The sequence below is a fragment of the Tachypleus tridentatus genome, chromosome 11 (assembly GCF_004210375.1).
Source record: "Tachypleus tridentatus isolate NWPU-2018 chromosome 11, ASM421037v1, whole genome shotgun sequence".
Lineage (NCBI taxonomy): Eukaryota > Metazoa > Arthropoda > Merostomata > Xiphosura > Limulidae > Tachypleus > Tachypleus tridentatus.
Window position 1 is genome coordinate 32,020,973 of NC_134835.1, and position 23,110 is coordinate 32,044,082.

A 23,110-nucleotide genomic window follows, 5' to 3' on the forward strand; every position below is an offset into this window, starting at 1 on the left:
TCTGTGAGTTATTGTCCACAAAATCAAGTTCTGTCTTCAGTAAGTTTATTTGACGCGTCTTCTCTGACCCCATTGACTGCGATTTTTCATTTCTATCATTGTAATGTTAGAGACTTAACAGAAGTCTCTCGCGCCGCTCGTTTGAGTTGTTTTAATACTAATTCTGACTCCAATGAATGCTTATTTAATTTTTAAGACAAGTGATTATCCGTGAAGGTTTAACTAGATAGTTGCAGATATTTCCTGGGTTGGGAAAAATGTGCCCTAGGATCTTAGTCATTATATATCTAGCCCTAACGACAATTGTTGTATTTTCAAAACCAGTGCAAGATTTGGCGCGTAAAAAATATGGGATAAATTCAGCAGATAAATTAACGATGCCAGTATTCAAAAAAGGTTAGTATGCCAAATCTTGGACTTATTTTATATCCGTCTCTTTATATGGGTAACTGTTTTAACATATAAAATACTTTTTATTTCGCTGAAGATATATTATTGAAACATATTTAGTTTCCTAATTTCTGTGATTTTCCTGCGTATAAATGAAGTGATGGATTTGTGTGTCGTCACTGAAGTATGAAACTGCTAAGAATAACTTTCTTAGATATTAGTTAAAGACAGTTAAAATAAAATATAAAGTTAAGAAGAGGCGATTTTGTTTTACTAATTATGAGATGAAAAATTCCAGTATTTCTGAGTTACAGGATGTCTATGCTTACTGTATACATACTAAGCCTAACATTACTTAAGCCTATTGCTTGCTCGTTGTATAGGTTGTTTGAAATTAAGCACAGAGCTACACAATGAGTTATCTGCGCTCTGCCCACCACAGGTATCAAAAACCGGTTTTTAACGGTGGGAGTCCTCAGTCATAGCGCTATGCCACTGGGAGGCCGTATAAGTTGTAAGACTAAATGACCTTTATAAGGAGAACACGTTTTATATTCAAATTAGGAAATTTAATATTAGAAGTAGATAGTAATTTTAACTAAGCATCTTGACTGGAAATTAAACATTACAAATTGAAAAGCAAAATATTTGAATATATTATACAATATATCACAAAGCAAGGCACATGGTACCAAGTTTCTTGTTTCTTAAACTATTCTTAAACCTGTTATATTTTCTCTATTTACTTGAATAGTGTTATTTATCCTGTTGGAGATGCACAAAGTTTCCGAAATATTAAATCAGAATTTTATAATGTGTAATTATATGAAAAAAAAATGATATAGTGTAACGTAGATAAGGTTTGCTTTGTTTGTGTGGTGTGAAGCGCAAAGAAATATTGTTTGTTTGTTTTTGAATTTCGCACAAAGCTACTCGAGGGCTATCTGTGCTAGCCGTCCCTAATTTAACAGTGTAAGACTAGAGGGAAGGCAGTTAGTCATCACCACCCACTGCAAACGCTTGGGCTACTCTTTTATCAACTATAGGAAGACAAAATTTTAGTGCTATTATAAAAAACAACAACTAAAGTAGAGAGGTAGCGGAAAGTCGTTTCTTTTGTTGCGTACAGAATATAATTTACAAACGTTTTTTTATTTCAAAATACTGGGTGAAGGATTTATCAGAGAACTAAGTTCTGATGTTATTTTCTCCCCTCCCCCCAGAAGATCATTGCGACTTCTACAATCTTCTGAAATTCTAAATTATTTCACTTTTGTTGTTGTAAAATGTTAACATGAAGCGCCCCCTAGACAGAACTTGGGTAACAACTAAAGAAAACTATATGTTTATATAAAGATGATCCCTGATGTGTGAGTTGCATCAGTCAGTATTCATTATTTAGGGTTGGCTGGCTCGATTACCGCAATGTTTAGCAGGGATACTGAAAACTGTCCGCCTGTGTACAGGGGCTATTTTGTTTAAAGATTTTTGTCCGAGGAAGGGTATAAAAGAGCTCCCGAAATAGGTCATATTTCTATATTTTTTAAATAAACTTTATTTTGCGCTACCCAGACTTGGCTGGCTCAATTTCAGTAATTTTTCCTATAGCAACTGGAAATTGTTTGATTGTGTACGTAGACTGTTTTGTTTAGGGTTCTTACTTAAGAAAGGGAATAAAAAGACCCTTGATATATGACATATTTATGATATAAAGCCCTTGATATAAGACATTTTTATGATATAAAACCTTTTATATAAGACATATTTATGATATAAAACCCTTGATGTATGACATATTTATGATATAAAACCCTTGATATATGACATATTTATCATATAAAACCCTTGATATATGACATATTTATGATGTAAGTACTTAATCAGAATATAAAACTAGCATTTAGCGAAGTCATTATGGATTTATTAACAAAAGGAAGATGGAAGGGAAACATTATCTAATATTGTGTTTCATACAGTTTGTGTTTTTTAAGGAGCACCGTCAGCTAGTAAGTGACACTTGTTCCAGTGGACCGAGGTGTATTCCATTAATAACTAATAAAAACGTCGTGACGAAATTTAAATAATAAACTGGGACTAAACTTTAATAGTCTTATCAAGAATGTGTAGAATGAAGATAAGGGGGTCTAACCCCCAAGAAATATCTATGGGGTTACCCGTGTAGTTACCCAGGTGGTTAAGGCACTCGTCTTGTAATATGAGGGTCATGGGTTCGAATTCCCGTTCTACCAAACATGCTCGCCCTTTCAGCCGTCGGGGCGTTATAAAGTAACGCTCAATCCCACTATTCGTTGGTAAAAGAGTCGCTCAAGAATTGGCGGTGGGTGGTGATGACTAGCTGTCTTCTCTCTAGTCTTACACTGCTAAATTAGGGACGACTAGCGCAGATAGACCTCGTGTAGCATTGCACGAAATTCAAACCAAACCAAAACCCATGTAGTTTGAAAAACAACAACATTACTATAATGTGATATCTAATTTTGAAAAAAAAATGGATTATTAATTAATTAATTACCATAAAAAATTTAATTTTAGACTAAATTAAGTTTAATAGCTAAAAGATCAGAAGCAGATATGTGGTGGTTGAGCCACACACCCTATAGTTTGAAGTTAAGCACAAAACAACACAATGAGCTATCTTTGCTCTGGATTCTAGTGTTGTAACTCCACAGACATATCGTTGCGTCCCAAGGGAGGGCATAACCCATAGCTTTGACAGTATTAACAGAGCACACATAAAAGTTTTCCCAAGAATGGGCACCAGGTGATGTTGACTTCAGGCCTTTTCTCTGGTTTATTATCTCCAAATTAGATATGGATATCTTAGACAGATCGCGAATAACGTTTTGCGATATTCGTATAAACGTCAACCCCAAACAATAGCAAAACATAGAATATTTTTATAACTTACACTAAATTATTTTAGCGATCGTTAAAAGACGTTGGCCAATCAAAATATTTATTATGGTTGTTATATTATGCCAGTGGTTCCCAACCTTTTTTTATGCCCCGCACCCCTAAAAAAAATTTAATATGTTCTCGCACCCCTCACAGTAATTATTTATTTAAGAATAAAGGTGAAGGTGGCCAAAACAAATGCTATCTCGCACCCCTGGTTGGGAACCACTGTATTATGCTAATAAATAGAAAACTATATTATAGTTCTGACTCTGGATAAACTTACGACGTTCAGTACGTTCAAAAGTGAGACAGAGTTACTGCTGAACGCTTTTCGCAGGATAAGCTCTGAAACCGTGGTTTCACATGTCTTGTTTTTAGTTAAACAGAAAACTACACAATGAGCAACCTGTGCTCTGCCTGCAACGCGTATCGAAACCCAATGTCTAGAGTTATACATTCGCAGACATACGCATGTGCCACTGGGGGGCTCTCGTATGTTGAAAATCAACATTATTCTCCAAAACTACACCTGTTAATTTTTAATACTGTTTTTATAAGAAGAAAATTATTTTTTTTAGAAGTATGTTTCGGGAAGAGACAGAAAACGTAATCTGTAGTGAGATTACACACATATATATAAAAGAACTCTGCATCCAAAATGCTCATTCTAGGAGAACTAAGTCTCACCAAAGACATGTTCAAAACAATAAGTTTTAGTTAGTTTCTTTTTGATTTTCCGCCAAGCTACACGAGGGCTATTTCCGCTAGCCGTCTCTATTTTAGCAGTCTAAGACTAGAGGGAAGGCAGTTAGAAATCACCACCCACCGTCAACTCTTAGACTACTCTTTTACCAACGAATAGTGGGGTTGACCAGGACATTATAACGCCCAAATGGCTGAAAGGGCGAGCATGTTTGGTGCGACGGGAATTCGAACCCGCGATCCTCAGATTACGAGTCGAGCGACTTAACCACCTGGCCATGCCGGGGCCATCTGAAGAGATAGGAGTACGACAAACAAAATAGTAGATTTAATAAGTTGATATGCTCAACAACTTCAAGTTATTAAAATGACTTAACAGGTTTTACTCTTCATCCCGAGCCAGTTAGTTTTATTCAATAAAATGTGGACAGTGGTAAGATAATTCAAAACTAAGTTATACAGTGTACCTATATTGTTCCTTTGGTATAAAGGTTTCTGTCTTTATTCATCGTTCAATAAATCCGTACTTCTATTTTTTTAAATTATGAATTGGTGAAAATTCTCAACTCTTTTAGAATCATCATTTCTTCATTTCTGACTCTTGATTGAGACATTACCTTTGAAATACAAATGTATTGGTTAGGGTTGTGCAGCTGGCGAGCTAAGTTCGATTCCTATTGGATGCCGCACTATATTACCTACACTCTAAAACTGGGGATATGCTATAGGAATATTGAAGATGATTCGCTAGCTTTCCTTTGGTAAGTAGTTGGAAATATATGGATGGCAGCAGATACCCACGTGGGTTAAGGCGTTTGACTCGTAATTTGAGGGTCGCGGGTTCAAATCCCCGTCGCACCAAACATGCTCGTCCTTTCAGCCGTGGGGGCGTTATAATGTAACGGTCAATCCCACTATTCGTTGGTAAAAGAGTAGCCCAAAAGTTGGTGGTGGGTGGTGATGACTAGATGCCTTCCCTCTAGTTTTTCACTGATAAATTAGGGACGGTTAGCACATATAGCTCTTGTGTAGCTTTGCGCGAAATTCCAAAAACAAACAAACAAACGAGCAGTAGATACATTTAGTAGCTTTAGAAGTACAATATCCCCTCTCCTCAGTGACTCGACGGCAAGTCTGAAGGTTTAAAACGCTAAAAACTGGGTTTCGATACGTATGGTAGGTACAACACGTATTGTATAGCTTTGCATTTTACAGTAAATAAATATATAAAATACAATGTAACGAACGTTCGTTGATTGACTGTTTTTAGGATAGATACTGGAGAAAAGCTTTATTTAGTGAGTGGACAGGCTTGTTAGTTTAGCTCTTAACTGATCTCAGACGGTACGACGTTTGTGAAACAACTTTGAACCTAGATAGAAAGTGATTTAAACAGTTGTGCTAATTAGAAAACAAAACCGTTATCAGGTGCAAATAGTTAAAAAATCACGATTTAACGCTGTTCTAAATCTCTTGTTAAACGTTGTTTCTCAGTGTAAAACTACACAATGGGGCATCTACCTTTGTAAACGGGCCTTTGTACTAAACTAGTACATGCTCGCCCTCCCAGCCGTGGGGGTGTATAATGTGACGGTCAATCCCACTATTCGTTGGTAAAAGAGTAGCCCAAGAGTTGGCGGTGGGTGGTGATGACTAGCTGCCTTCCCTCTAGTCTTACACTGCTAAATTAGGGACGGCTAGCACAGATAGCCCTCGAGTAGCTTTGTGCGAAATTCTAAAACAAACAAACAAACCTTTGTAAACCGTAGAAAAATTGAACCACCGATTTTAACGTTGGGTAGTTAAAACCACCACTCATCCACGTTGAACAAAAGGTTCCTCCTTGCCAGTAAGAGCTTAGAAAAGATGATGCCTCTTAAGATTGGATGATTATTTTTTACATATATACGATACTGTCCTAATAAAAATAAATCATTAACCTAAATAAGCAGTTGATAGAACGTGATGTATCTGTTTAAACAGAACTAGTACAATGTGAAAACAAACACTGCAAACCACATGTTGTTAAGAATCACAGTGTTTCAAGTTCTTAAGATGGATGCGCCTCATAACAATTTGAGGCGTCCCCTTATATTACAGCGGTAAGTTTTCACTAAAATGTGGGATTCAGTTCCCTTCGGTGGACACACTAGATTACCAGACATGGCTTTGTTATAAAAAAAAAACACACCCACACACACTAAGATAGCATCACAACCATAACAGTTAATCCCAGTATTCGATGAAGAACAGCTAAATAGGCGGCAGGTGTAACTGACTAATTACATCACTCTGATTAGGAGCTTTAACCTGTTGACTGCTAAATATTTCAGCTGCTACAATACAGCTCTAATGCTTCTTCATTTTGTAACTTTTTTTCGTGAAGCCATTTTGGATCGAAAGTGAAACAATTTGTAAGTAGGTCAAATGCGTGTATGGTGCTGACATCTAGCGTTGAAGTTAGGTATTATTGAGAACGAATTAACTCGTCCGTGGCATTGTTACCGATCGGCTTGGACGAGTTATCTCGTCTACGGCACTGAACAGGTTAAATGGGGAACGGTTGTTTCTGAACTTTGAACTGACCTGATGTGTTATTGATGTGAACTCTTTAAAAGTTTTACTTAAACATCGACTATCTGACACCATGACCCCTTGGAGCCTCAATGTCGAGATTGCAGGCTTACGGCGCTAAAATTGGGATTTCGATACCCGTGCTTCATAGAGCACGAATAAGCCGTTTCTGTAGCTATGTTCTCAACAACAACCAAACCAAGCAGCCTATACACAATTAATAAAAGTTGATTCTTTACTGAACAAAATAATTCAATATTAATATATTAAACTAAACAAGAAATTGTTACTTCAAGAAAGTAATACGAATTTGCTTGGGTTTAAAACAGTTATACTTCGTGAATAAGTGGAACTAAAATGACTTAAGAACCCAGTCAGTAGAACACAGACAGTCAGTAGAACACAGACAGTTAATAGAACACAGACAGTCAGTAGAACACAGAGAGTCAATAGAACACAGACAGTTAGTAGAAAACAGACAGTCAATAGAACACAGACAGTCAATAGAACACAGACAGTCAATAGAACACAGACAGCCAAATAGAACACAGACAGTCAATAGAACACAGACAGTCAGTAGAACACAGTCAATAGAACACAGACAGCCAATAGAACACAGACAGTCAGTAGAACACAGACAGCCAAATAGAACACAGACAATAGAACACAGACAGTCAATAGAACACAGACAGCCAAATAGAACACAGACAGTCAATAGAACACAGACAGTCAGTAGAACACAGTCAATAGAACACAGACAGTCAATAGAACACAGACAGCCAATAGAACACAGACAGTCAATAGAACACAGTCAGTAGAACACAGGCAGTCAATGGCGTCAAAATAAATAAAACCTTACATAAACTGTATGTTTTTTAGTGCAAAGTTACATTATAAATATATATATATATAACCTAACTGCACACTGTCTACTACAAGAAATGGAATAGCAAATTTTAGCATTGAAAATCCATAAACTTACCGCTGATCCCTTGGAATGTAAGAAAAGAGCATTTTGAAAAATAATTTATAAAAATGTGGTACCTTGTTTTGATGTTTTAATTTGAAAATAGATTGTGTAGAATTATTACGGCCGATCCTAATATTTGACGTTAAATATACTTGAATTACAATGTTAACTAATCTCCAAATTACCACAGTGAAAACTTTTATTGTTAGTAACATTTGATATTCTGTAAATTCATCTCGAAGAACCTTTCGACTGTATACAGAACGTGTTTTATTTGTGGATATTTCCACATTAGTACGCTTACTGATTGCATCTGGTGCTCAGAGATGTCGGAGCCCTTTGGTCATATTGAATACTTGTTGAAGTTAACCATTTGTATAATAACCCGGAAAGTGGTGTTATCTTATGATGTAATGAAGGCACTCGTTGTAAACGGAGTTAAGGCATAACACAGGGAGGTATGTAATCTGTGAGACCGTTGAGGCAGACAACACTTTTAACAGCCAAGAGAAACGGCGAAGTAAATTTAGGAAGCGAACTGTTAATTGAAATGGTTTAAATCTTTGTTTGTAGTTAGCCACAAAGCTGCAAAATGGGCTATCTGTACTCTGCCCACCACGGATATTGAAATCCGGTTTGTAGCTGTGATCTCGCAGACATATCGCTGTGCCACTGGGGGAGATTTTGTTTAATTACGTGAAAATGTTCATATAGTAACTAGTTCAAGAATGACCTGTATGTTTTCCTGTTTATAGTTAAGCACAAAGCTGCACGATGATGTTTTATGTGCACATCACAGATTTCGAAACTCGGTTCTTAGTGTTATCAGCTCTTAGGTTTACTGTCAAGTCACTGGAGGGGTTAGGGGCATGCGTATTAAGATGCAAAGCGTGTATTATACCTGTCATTGAAGTTACGTACACAACGATATAAAATAATCCCAAAGACAAAATGTTTCACATCTTAATAGAGATTTGAGAAAAACAGCTGAATCTTGCTGAATTATTAATGTATGTGTGTAATAAGTATTTTAATTAATAAATAATTAAACCATTATAAACAGAAAAAAAACACGTTTAGAATATCATACTATATTTAAGCAGACGTAAAGAGAGAGTCTCCCCGATGGTACAGCGGTTATATCTGTGCACTCTCCCTAGAAACCGGGTTTCGATACCTGTGGTAGACAGTGCACAGATAGCTCATCGTGTAGCTTTGTGCATAATTCCAAACAAGCACAAAAACTATAGTAGTACTGGTAGAAATGGAAATAAACCAAACTAAACTTTGACAATTACTCTATGTGTGCGTGTGACAAGTTGCTCTTATTGCATATATGTATTCAACGTGATTTATGGTTCTCAGCGACTTAGCTTTTTTAGTTCTTTTGTACTTTCGGCTCAATTTCTAGCAACAAAACGTGTGGTAATGTTGCAGTTTTTGGACTTCATGTACATATTGTATTATTTATTTCAGACAAAACTTCTGATGGCACATATGAGATTTTAAAACAAGTTCCCTACTTTGAGAAAAATACGATGATGAGTCGAGCAGGAGTGTTTGACAGTTGCATCATGGGAAATGATGGATTGCGCTTCAAGAGAGCGCCACAAGGCCCTCAAGTTGGCACATTGCATTGTTATTCCATATGGCGTAACATTCTTCGTAAATATAACTATTAAATTATTGATGGTGGAAACGATAACATGGTTTAATAAATATTATAAGTTTGTCTGTGTTTGTGTTTTCTTATAGCAAAGCCACATTGGGTTACCTGCTGTATCCATCGCAGGGAATCGAACCTCGGATTTTAGCTTTGTATATCCGTAGACTTACCGATGTCTCAGCGGGGGGACTTATTACAATTAACTGATAAATATTGCGATAATAATATACGTCATTGGTTTTTTAAAAAAATGGAATGTTAAAGTGTCATGATTATAACAACAGTTTTAAACCCTAAATATTGATAATTTTGTAAAATAAAGAAATATTGCATAGAATATAAAATTAGGTGAGACGAAAATGTTTCTTAATGTAAAAACAAAAGAAAGAAAAGTTCATGACCACATGTTCAATAAAAGGCCTATCAGTATAGTTAAAAAATAATTATGATATTTATATATAATAAGTTATTTATCTTGGTCGTTAGATGGCGCCAACATCTTTAGTATTTCTGTTTTACACACTATCGGGTCAAAGAATGTACTTTTGCAAGTGAATTGAATAAATAAAAGATACAGACAGATCTTTTTTTGAACTTTTAACTTTTATTTCTTTTATAGAAATTTGGCCTTTTCTTGGTGATATCAATATTTCTGTTATATGTATTTTTGTAAAATAATTTAATTGTTATATAATATATGGCTAATTATATATAAACTGAAAATAAAAATATTTGTGATATAAATGAACTCAAGTATTTAGTTTTAAATAACAATATTTACAGAAAGTACCAACAAAATAACAAACCATATTTGTTGAAAAGATAGCAGATGCATACTAATACGGTATTATATTGGTTTTGTACCATTATAAATCCTTATTACAATAACGTATGCATAATGTAAATCATATCGAAAAAAGAAAAAAAATGTTATTTAACCTTTAGAAACCAATCTAATTTCACAGAACCTGATTAACGCGTAGATCATCTACAAGAAAAACATAAAACTATATAATATTGAAGGTACATCTTGGCCCTGCATGGTCAGGTGGTTAAGGCACTTGACTCGTAATCCGAGGGTCGCGGGTTTGAATTCTCATCACATCAAACATGCTCGCCCTTTCAGCCGTGAAGGCGTTATAATATTACGGTCAATCCCACTTTTCGTTGGTAAAAGAGTGGCCCAAGAGATGGCGGTGAGTGGTGGTGACTAGCTGCTTTCTTTCTACTCTTACACTGCTAAATTAGGGTCTGCTTGCGCAGATAGCCCTCGTGTAGCTTTGCACGAAATTTAAAAACAATACAATTTGAACAAACGTTTGTTTTGCCCTCTTTTCTTTGCCTATTTACCGTGGTGCCCAAAATGATGAAATGGTTTTACAGATTAGCCTAATTTATTGTCACTATTCAGAAAATGTTAAATTACTAGGTTTTGAAATTTCTAAGTATAATTTTGTGATAAAAAAACATTTGAAGATTAACAAGAGAAGCTGCTTACAGTCCAAAAATAAATATTGACATTTGTTAATATTCAGAAGAAATATCGGATGAGAAAAAGTAAATCTAATAACGTCATAAGGAGTCAGAAAACAATAGAAACACAGAAAGAGTTGTGGTGTTTCAACAACCATTTCGTGAAATGTATCTGAATCACGTTTTTATGTTGTCTCTGGGCAAACATTAAGAATCTTAGCTTGACAACATTCCGTTTACCAAGACGTTCCTTTGAACTCAAGTAAAAACAGCAAAGAAGCCAACGAGTCTTTGAAATTACACAATACCTTATCTTCCATCAGCTTTGTAAAATAAAACAATAATACCATGTTATTGTCCATTAGGATCATGTCACTATTATGTAAATATTAGTCACTTAGTTTAATTTCAGTAACTTTGCTTCTGTGAAAATTCTGTTGCATTGATGTATTTTGTTTGTTTACTTGTTTGTTTTATTATGCTTAAAGTTATAATCTAGAGAAATAGAATAATTGCAACACCAGTATATCTTTATCAAAGACACAGGTGGTATGTTATTATTAGCGTTCGAGCTCATGCATTAAAAATTAAATGTGAGATAGCTATTTGATGACGGCCCGGTATGGACAAGTGTGTTAAGACGTTCGAATCGTAATCCGAGGGTCGCGGGCTCGAATCCCGGTCGCACCAAACATGCTCGCCCTTTTAGTCGTGGAGAACGTTATAATGTGACGGTCAGTCCCACTATTCTTGGTAAAAGAGTAGCTCAATAGTTGGTGGTGGGTAGTGCTGACTAGCTGCCTTCTCTCTAGTCTTACACTGCTAAATTAGGGACGGCTAGGGCAGATAGCTTTGCGCGAAATTGAAAAACAAAGAAACCAAGGTTCGTCTTAAGGAACCATTATTTTTTAAAACATCTTTTAATCGACATTTTTACTTTAATGAAACCATATGTTTTTACGACATTTTGTCAGTTTATTGTTATGTGGAATATTAAGCAAGAATAACAGAAGAAGAAAATTAAAATATAAACACCTTATTTTGTTTCGTATTTTTAAGAATTTCTAGTTTACCTCACAGACCTTTAGAGAGCGCTCGATCTACAGGGTGTTTCTATTCATTTCTATCAATAATTTTTTAACCTACGCGTTTTTCTACCATCATGAATTAACAAAGGTTTTAATAATTATTGATAAGAGAATTGTAGTCCCTGGGAAGTTTTGTCATTCGAAAAATCACCATTCTAACAACTTGATTCTATTTATTGATGTAGATGTTCTCATGGGGTAAAATATATCAAGAATGAACTAATATAATATAATTGTTAGTCCCAGTAATAAATACATAATTCATGTCTGTTTAGAACACTAATTTATATGTATTGGTGTATTAGAATATACTATAATAAATACTGTATACAGTATAGCAATATTTACAGAAACTATGAACAAATTCTATTTCATATAGCACTCGATTCATATGCGCGCGCACACACACACACACACATTAGTTTGTTATGACTGAAAAACAAGCCGAAAGAAAAACAAATCAAACAAAATACGTTGCAATAATTGAAAGGATCCCAGAGTACAAGCTACAATGTGGGAATATAAAATTACCCTAGGTTTTGGAGGTGGTTGAAGAAATAGGACCAACATTGTGGTGGGGATACATCGTCTATCAGTCTTAATCTCCATTTACCACTCTCACATAAGAAATAAAGAGTAGCTATAGATGTAGAATTAGAAATAAAAGTTAGGAGAGCAAGATATGGGTTCCCAAGCCCACAACGTCCCACATCTATATCACCCTTCGCTGCCTGCAGACAGTTGTGGGAAGGTGACTGCTATTCTAAGTAAAGAAGTAATTGAAAAGGAAATAAAGTTCCGCTATTTGGAGGTAAGTAAAATAAAAATTTACCTTTTGGTGTTACCATTAGAACCCCCAATATGGTAGAAACGAGCACAGCAAACGAACTATATATATAAACAATCAGTGTTGCACTGTCGTCCAACATTAAATACTATCTGTTTCGCTACTAAATAAACAGTATGATATTTATTTATTTTATAGCCTAAAAAACACATGAAATGATTTTCGTATAAGCTATTGTGTAACTAATCCATTAGATGAAATCATTGGAAATTGCACGTGTGACACTTTGAATCATCTTAGCCCATCACATTCTTATAAACAAGGCCTATCCTCGAACCAGGAAACAATAGAGTTGACAGAAGCAGTAAAATGAAAAAAATAAAAATAAAAGGTGAACTGTCTATTACAATTTAATGGGTACAAGTTCATACGTGTGTTTTAGTATGTGTTCTTACAACTGTGCTTCTAATAACCACACGTAACAATAATGGGTACAAGTTCATACGTGTGTTTTAGTATGTGTTCTAACAACTGTGCTTCTATTAACCACACGTAACAAAAAACCTAGAACTTAGCATTTCAAAAAAAATTTAAAACCGTAACCTTTCGAACGGTACTTTTTTTTTACGTTTCAAGCTGTACAGTGTAAAAACTACTATCTGGTTGGTGTGTTTGTTTTCTTATAGCAAACTCACATCAGGCTATCTGCTGAGTCCACCGAGAGGAATCAAACTCCTGATTTTAGCGTAGTAAATCCGTAGGCTTACTGCTATACCAGCAAAGATCTATCTGTTTGGCTAAAAAAAACTCAAGATATTATTTGATTATTTTGTAGTTTAAAAACACGATAATTATCAGAAGAAATCAGGTCTACTTATCGGTTCGTTAGTTTTCTATTCGTTTGTTTTAACATATGTTACTACTCTTTTTATAAAACATAGAAAAATTATTTCATTGTTCAATGACCGAGGAAATGATTGAAATATTTCGAAGCACTATATACATACATATATTTAATTACAGTATTTTGACAAGATCAGAATTATATATACATCACCCAGATGTTCTGAACTTTAGAGTACAGAGATCTGTCCTGTAATATTCGAAACCATTTAAGAAAGACAAGGGGGGCACTTACTGTTTATTTTACAGTGAAACCGCTGAAGACAATTATTGTTATTAAAGTAGAAATACTACTAATTATAACGCCCCCACAACTGAAAGGGCGCCCATGTTTTGTGCGACCGGGATTAGAACCCGCGACCCTCAGATTACTGGTCGAGTGACTTAACCACCTGGCCATCGACGGGCCCTGGGCCCGATTAAGATGAAGCCTAGTGGTTCGGAAGAAGATGTCCGAACTGAGAATTCAAGTGTTTATGTTCATAACGTCACATTAGGGACGCTTAACGTTGTAGGTGGCGTCAATAAAACGTGCGCATGCTACGAATCACGAGAAGAATTATATACTACGTAGGCTACAACACATCTAGTAGTTTAAATTTTCTAAGTATTTAATTTAATTTCTCTTATTATTTTATAACAAGTGACCTTCGACATTTGCATTATAGTTTCATATTCGATAAATATTTCAAATATAACAGATCATGTGTTAATTTCTCTGAGTTCACAATCTCATACGTCCTCATAGGCACAGCAACAAGCCTGCGGACTTAAGACGCTAGAAACCTGGTTTCGATACCCGCAAAGCACAGATGGCTTATTGTGTAGCTTCGTGCTCAAAACAAAATAAATTAGTCCCTTGTCAACTTTTAAACCTATTTTTATTTGCGGATTTCAATCACTTATCGTTAAGTCATTATGTGTTTCTAAGGCGATTGCAGCGCCCTCCGAGTTTTAATTTAGTATTTGTGTGATATTTTCTTATCAATTATTTGACTTAATCCCAAAATGTCGAACATAATCAGTATTCTCGTTTTTAGTTTTATGGAGGGTTGAGTACTCGCTGTTAAATTTTAAATTCGCTTGACTTGATCGTGTAATTTGTTTGTTTTTTGTTGTTTTTTTTGCAAATAATTCCCCACTGTGTAATTGTTCGGATGACCACTAGAAGGATTTAAAATAATCTCGAGCTGCGGGAACTTCCGTAACTAACGTTTAATTAACGGAAATTCTGGTTACAGTAGATAAAATCAGCTTTCAAAATAAAATCACAGCATAATGTTTTTCGTAATTAATTAATTAATTAAGTTTGGTTTACTCGCTTGAAAGAAAAATGATGATATCTCAAACCTTTTGTATAATTAAGAATTTATTACGTAATTTATAGAAACTGTAAAGTGATGCAAAATATGACACAAGCTAAAATACCTTGACCACTGACCTCTGTCTGGCACTGTTGCGGGTGCTATGTTTGCTTGTGCGAAAAGTATATGAGAATTTTTAACAGTATTTCCAAGTGGTGAGTGCTGCAATACAAGTGATATTAACGTGTTATTTATATGATAATTTACCTTACACTAAAATCTGAATCAGTTATTGGCATATCAGTTTTCGAAGAAGGTATCTAAGCATCTCTCTTTACATACAGAACAAGATTATTACAGTTTGATATAGGCCCGCCATAGCCAAGCGTGCCACTCGTAATCTGAGGGTCGTGGGTTCGCATTACCGTCGCTCCAAACATGCTCGCCCTTTCAGCCGTGGGGGCGTTATAATGTACGAACAATCCCACTATTCGTTGGTAAAAGAGTAGCCCAAGAGGTGGCGGTGGGTGGTGATGACTAGCTGCCTTCCCTCTAGTCTAGCACTGCTAAATTAGGGGCGGCCAGCACAGATAGGGCCTGGCATGGCTAGGTAGTTAAGACACTCGACTCGTAATCTGAGGGTCGCGGGTTCGAATCCCCGTTACACCAAACATGCTCGCCCTTTCAGCCGTGGGGGCGTTACAATATGACAATCAATCCCACTATTCGTTGGTAAAAGAATACCCCAAGAGGTGGCAGTGGGTGGTGATGACTAGCTGCCTTCCCTCTAGTCTAACACTGTTAAATTAGGGACGGCTAGCACAAATGGCCCTCGAGTAGCTTTATGCGAAATTCAAAAAACAAACAAACACATGTGGTTCAACCACCACATATCTACTTCTGATCTTTTAGCTATTAATACTTTGTTAATACTGTCAAAGCTATGGATTATGCCCCCCCTTGGGCACAAGGATATGTCTGTGGACTTACAACACTAGTATCCAGAGCAAAGATAGCTCAGTGTGTTGTTTTGTGCTTAACTTCAAACTTTCGGGTGTGTGGTTCAACCACCACATATCTACTTCTGATCTTTTAGCTATTGAACTTAATTTAGTCTAAAATTAAATTTTTTATGGTAGTTAATTAATTAATTAATAACCCAATTTTTTTCAAAATTAGATATCATATTATATTAATGTTGTTGTTTTTCAAACTACATGGGTTTTGGTTTGGTTTGAATTTCGCGCAATGCTACACGAGGTCTATCTGCGCTAGTCGTCCCTAATTTAGCAGTGTAAGACTAGAGTCATCACCACCCACCGCCAATTCTTGAGCTACACTTTTACCAACGAATAGTGGGATTGAGCGTTACTTTATAACGCCCCCACGGCTGAAAGGGCGAGCATGTTTGGTAAAACTGGAATTCGAACCCATGACCCTCATATTACAAGTCGAGTGCCTTAACCACCTGGTCAACCACATGGGTATCCTCACAGATAATTCTTTGGGGTTAGACCACCTTACCTTCATTCTACACATTCTTGATAAGACTATTAAAGTTACTTTAGTCCTAGTTTATTATTTAAATTTCGTCACGACGTTTTTATTAGTTATTAATGGAATACACCTCGGTCCACTGGAACAAGTGTCGCTTACTAGCTGACGGTGCTCCTTAAAAAACACAAACTGTATGAAACACAATATTAGATAATGTTTCCCTTCCATCTTCCTTTTGTTAATAAATCCATAATGACTTCGCTAAATGCTACTTTTATATTCTGATTAAATACTTATATCATAAATATGTCAAATATCAAGGGTTTTATATGATAAATATGTGATATATCAAGGGTTTTATATCATAAATACGTCATATATCAAGGGTTTTATATCATTAATATATCATATATCAAGGGTTTTATATCATAAATATGTCATACATCAAAGGTTTTATATCATAAAAATGTCTTATATCAAGGGCTTTATATCATAAATATGTCATATATCAAGGGTCTTTTTATTCCCTTTCTTAAGTAAGAACCCTAAACAAAACAGTCCACGTACACAATCAAACAATTTCCAGTTGCTATAGGAAAAATTACTGAAATTGAGCCAACCAAGTCTGGGTAGCGCAAAATAAAGTTTATTTAAAAAATATAGAAGTATGACCTATTTCGGGAGCTCTTTTATACCCTTCTTCGGACAAAAATGTTTAAACAAAATAGCCCCTGTACACAGGCGGACAGTTTTCAGTATCCCTGCTAAACATTGCGGTAATCGAGCCAGCCAACCCTAAATAATGAATACTGACTGATGCAACTCACACATTAGGGATCATCTTTATATAAACATATAGTTTTCTTTAGTTGTTACCCAAGTTCTGTCTAGGGGGCGCTTCGTGTTATCATTTTACAACAACAAAAGTGAAATAATTTAGAATTTCAGAAGATTGTAGAAGTCGCAATGATCTTCTGGGGGGAGGGGAGACAATAACATCAGAACTTAGTTATCTGATAAATCCTTCACCCAGTATTTTGAAATAAAAAAACGTTTGTAAATTATATTCTGTACGCAACAAAAGAAACGACTTTCCGCTACCTCTCTACTTTAGTTGTTGTTTTTTATAATAGCACTAACATTTTGTCTTCCTATAGTTGGTAAAAGAGTAGCCCAAGCGTTTGCAGTGGGTGGTGATGACTAACTGCCTTCCCTCTAGTCTTACACTGCTAAATTAGGGACGGCTAGCACAGATAGCTCTCGAGTAGCTTTGTGCGAAATTCAAAACAAACAAACAAACAGTTTGAGATACAGTAGTGCTGTGAGCTGTTATTCCTGCTCTATGATACACTCTATGCGAAAAAAGAAAATTCATGACTTGTATCAGGTACGATGGAAGTAGAACAAGGACAATGACCAATTCAAGTTTGGAGAAGCCAGAAATGCTTTCCCTCGGCTCTGTAAATATGATATAATACCCACACTTCATGTTCACGTTACATTGTAATAGTCATGTGTAAAGTATATTGGAGAAGTTATAATGAAGACTCGGTTTCGTCCTCATCTTTGAACGTTCATTTTTTCACCCATTCCACGTGTCTTCAATTCCAAAGACTTCGAGGTTGAATTTATTGTTCCTGTACGAACAAACGAGAGAGCATTTCTATTTAGTTTTGTTAATTACCATATTTGGTTTACTAATCGTGCATATTAATTACTTACCCCATTCGGTTTACTAAAAGTGTGTATTGAATGAATAAAGTGTTTCTGTGTTTTTATGTAAATGCATCGAAATAACGACAGAAGGTCGAGAACAAGTGAAGATTGTCGTTTTTATCACAATTAACACGTTAAAAAAGTTTTTATATTTGAATAAATTAAGGTTACAAAAGAAAGACAAGACAAAGGTGAACGGTCCCGGCTTGGCCAGGTGGTTAATGTACTCGACTCGTAATACGAGGGTCGAGGGTTCGAATCCCCGTCACATCAAACATACTTGCTCTTTCAGCAATGGGGACGTTATGATGTGATGGTCAATCCCACTATTTGTTGGTAAAGGAGTAGCTCAACAGTTGGTGGTGGGTGGTGATGACTAGCTGCCTTCCCTCTAGTCTTGCAGATAGCTCTCGAGTAGCTTTGCACGAAATTAAAAAAAAAAAGTTGAATATATCATTGATAAAATATTTGGTGGATTTAGATGAATTGTATGACAGGAAAATAACTTGGATAGGTTGTGTTAATTATTTTATTAACTCTGAAACAAATCACGTAAAAAGTATAAAAATACAATCATTTGATAATTGGAGCTTAAGTTACATTCATTATTTTAATACAAGACTACAATAATGCCGACACTATTTATAGAATACTTAAAACTTCACCTAACTAGGAAGTACTGAAAATGTCTGTTAATGTAGTGATATAGAGATGTCCGAAGGAACTAATGTTTTTGTTTGTTTGTTTTGAATTTCGCGCCAAGCTACACGAGGGCTATCTGTGCTAACCATTCCTAATTTAGCAGTGTGAAACTAGAGGAAAGGCAGCTAGTCATCACCACCCACTGCCACCTCTTGGGGTACTCTTTTACCAACGAATAGTGGCATTGACTGTAACTTTATAACGCTCCCACGTTACTATAACTTGTAATAGTTATTTCATTTTTTCGCCTTTAATAATAAACTATTTAGCTTTGTGTATCGCTAGGACGGTTGGTAGAGAGAAGCCAGCTTGTTACTGCCAACTCTTGGGCTACTCTTTTACCAACGAATAGTGGATTGACCATCACATTATGGCGCCCCCACGGTCGATAGGGCGAGCATGTTTGGTGAGATGGGGATTCCAACTCCCGACCCTCAGACTGCGAGTCAATCGCCCTAACCACGTGACCATGTTAAGTCTAGCATTATGGAAGCTGTTGACCTGTAAGAAATGGCTTATGACATTAAAGTGATTAATAACTTAATGCGATGTTGATATCTGAACTCTACACATTTCAATTCATTCATGTGAACGACACTGACACAATTATTTTGAGTTTGGTAATAGAACAATGTGATATATTTTATTAAATTTAGAATCTGTGCTATTTGGGATTTCACTCCTTGTTCCATTTTTATTTAACAGTTTACTTGTTCTTCAACGTGATGTAAGTACCTGAAGATAATGTGGAGGTTTTGAAAAGGCCCGGCACGGCCAAGCGTGTTGAGGCATGCGATTCTTAATCCGAGCCAAACATGCTCGCCCTCCCAGCCGTGGGGGGCGTTATAATGTGACGGTCAATCTCACTATTCTTTGGTAAAAGAGTAGCCCAAGAGTTGGCGGTGGGTGGTGATGACTAGCTGCCTTCCCTCTAGTCTTACACTGCTAAATTAGGGACGGCTAACACAGATAGCCCTCGAGTAGCTTTGTGCGAAATTCCAAAACAAACAAACAAACAGGTCTTGAAAAAGTGGAGGTTTTGAGACATTGTATTTTGATTGTTAATTAAAAATAAAACTCAAGAAATGAATAAAATGTAACATCGTGTCTCATAAATAAGCAAGTAAAAAAGTTACGTATGTTTATTAAAAACCTCACGTACTAATCATTAACGAATATTTCGCATATAGTAAGCTCATTGCGTTATGTACAGCAAGTGTTATACCAATTTAGAGCAAAACTTTAATCCCAGCAAAATGTCTTTCAATTGCTTTAAAAATAAATATTTGAATGTTAGGAGAATAAATCTAGATCAAGAACTAAATAGAAAATTATAAATCGAAACTAGCATTAGGTTCATTTTCACGTGTAGCGGTTGATTTATTATTAATGTTTTGGCTTTTTCGTGCTGTCATACAATGCTAAGAAATGATGAATGCTTCCTAGCATGTCATCATTAACCCAACACAACACTATACAAAGATTAATCAGAGTTTTGTGCCACAATGATTTTCTGCGTATTTTAAAAGAAGACGCACTTAATAAAAGCCAAATGTAGTAATAATACGAAAAGCTACTCGTGTGCCTTTATCCTCTTTACCACTTGCTAGTGTTTATTCCCTAGGGTACATTATCGAGGTTTCGGTACAATGAATTATGAAAACGGACTCAGTAGCTTCTGAATGATTTAGTGCGATGCTGTGTTCATTAAACGTGTAAAAGGAACCTTTATCCCAGAACGTGATTTATAAGCGTATACCTCTACTAATATAGCGGTAATATGCTTTGGTCTTTATGTTTCCATAGTGAAGGCGTCTAGAGAATAGCAACCAATGAAGACAATCCACAGAAAGGTAAGTCGTTTCTAGCCGGTGACGTTTGTTTGTGATATCGCAGGGTTCCCTACAGATTATGTATAGACTTACATGATTGGCTAAATAAACAAAGCTATTTAATTGAAAAGATCATAATCAATGTTTTAAAACAGATGGAAGAAAAGCGGTTTAAATCGAACTAGCATACTCCAGTGAGTTAGTGGAAGCTTCACTGCTTTGTTTCACACTTTATAGTAAAACGTTTACGAATCGAGTTTGGTTGATTTAAGATAGGTTTACATGTTTTTGTTTTCGTAGTTTGCCTGTTTTATTTAGTTTAATTAAATTAAGCATTATTATGGACTGTTTAATAACCTGATCAATATCGTGGTTGTATTTCGATATTTATGTTTTTAATATATTTTCTAGAAATTATTCTGTGATCTTTATATTATAACTAATCATTAGACAACATAAACTTAATTACTGGTGTTCTTTTTACTCTGGTTCTTAGGTAAACTTGAGGGTTTACAACATTGAAATTTGGGAGAAGATCTCTTCTCTTCTCTCTCCCATCGGATGTTTTTGGATTAAATGACCAGGGAGGGTCAGGTTCACTTGGACCTCTTTCTCCTGATAGGGCTATCAATTTATTTGCTGCGTAATGTTGGTGTTGAATCTACATGCAGATAAGGTTAGGTAGTGCCTACCGTGATTCCTCTCAGGGCGAATGTCCATGTATGTATTAGTTATTTACTCAAAAGTAACTGTCATCGTCAGAGGGAGAGTTTTTTTTATTAGGATTTTATTATTTTTTAAGGTGTTAAAATATAAAGGCGTTAAATTAACATAAGTTTTATAATCTATTATTCGGTGTCCTGATTACATTCTTATTTCTAAAACAGATATTACTTAGGCCTATTTCCACCAAGCATGTGTTATCAATCTAGCTTACGTAATAAATCATTTTTTTTGCCAATTTTTTGTGAAAGTAATTTAGAGGATTATGCAAGAGTCCATCGGAAATTGTCTGAGTATATGCATACTTGTGAATGAATTTTGATGACGTGCTACGAGAGAGTTTGGATGCTGAAGTAAAATAATTGAGTTGCATTCGGCGGCCTCACACTTAAATAAACAAACAAACCAATAGGCTTTTAGCTAAAACCTGTTTATCACTAGATTGAAGTGAAGATCTTCTGACGTACAAAAAATGAATATTTTACGTTCAAATATGTTTTCGTTTTCATTTAAAATCGTTTAAGTTTTTCGAAAAGGAAAATATAATCCCGTTAAGTCCGTCTTACTTCGACTAAAAACGCTTATTTTTTTTTTGTTTTTTGTTTACAAATAGAAATTATTTTTGTAAGAGTAAAATCATGAGTTTCGTACTGGATTCTGCAATCGTCTGTTGATAGAAAAGTACGTTCAATGTTGCCATTCGCTTGTCATAGCTTACATGTTCAAAGTTCCTTCTAGTCTTTTGGAATTTGATATTTAGTGTTTTTATCGTCTGCGAATAGGTTCCACGTTCGATCCTATCACTTGCTGATGATTTACTGCTGATGCGTATAAAATATTTTATGCAAAGGTGAGTTACATTATTACGCTATCATTATTACAATAGTTCGAATAACTATGTCTGGCATGGCCAGGTGGGTTAAGGCGTTCGACTCGTAATTTGAGGGTCGAGGGTTCGAATCCCCGTCGCACCAAACATGCTCGCCCTTTCAGTCGTTATAATATGCGGTCAATCCCACTATTCGTTGGTAAAAGAGTAGCCCAAGAGTTGGCGGTGGGTGGTGATGACTAGCTGCCTTCCCTCTAGTCTTACACTGATAAATTAGGGACGGCTAGCGTAGATAGCCCTTGTGTATTTTTGCGCGAAATTCAAAAACAACCAAACTATCGAATAATAACTGGGATTATAAAAACAAGAAGAATATTTATGCAAAATGTTTATTTAAAGGATATCATGTTATTAACACGTCATAAACTTAGAAATCTGTCATTTTTCTTTCTTAATTAAAGCCATGAAAAGGTTGTTATGTTGTTAGCTATTTTTATTTTCTTATCATTATTTGTTGATTTTTTTTGTAATATAACCCATTAAAATGACCGCTTTGTTTGGTTTCTATTGAATTTCGCGCAAAGCTACTCGAGGTTTATCAGCGCTAGCCGTCCATAATGTAGTAGTGAAAAACTATAGGGAAGGCAGCTAGTCATCACCACCCGCCACCAGCTCTTGGGTCACTCTTTTTACCAACGAATAGTGAGGTGTACCGTCACCTAATAACGCCCCCACGGCTATATGGGCGAGCATGTTTTAGTTTGATGGGGATTCGAACCCGCGACCCTCGAATTACGAGTCGAGTGCCTTAACCACCTGGCCATGCCGGGCCGCCACTTTGTTATTATGCCTAGAGAATAACTTTGGAGTTGGTAAGTCAAGTTAAAAGTTAATATTTTCAGTTAAAATAACAACCCAAAAAGAAACTATCAAATAGATCCTGACCGTGTTTAAAGAAAAGAATTGCAAAAAAAAAACTATTGTTGTAGGAATTTTGTAATAGATTCATTTCTTAATGTTCAACTAAAAATATCT

The 23,110-nt window shown here is 35.6% G+C and overlaps 1 protein-coding gene across 1 annotated transcript; it reads left to right on the plus strand.

The window, feature by feature from the left end:
* On the plus strand, positions 1-9,355 carry LOC143231880 (uncharacterized). Its single transcript, XM_076466656.1, has 2 exons — positions 1-396; positions 9,032-9,355. Exons 1-2 carry the CDS (start codon positions 258-260, stop codon positions 9,235-9,237), a joined length of 345 nt encoding a protein of 114 aa, XP_076322771.1. The 5' UTR covers positions 1-257; the 3' UTR covers positions 9,238-9,355.
* Positions 9,356-23,110: the final 13,755 nt, after the last annotated feature.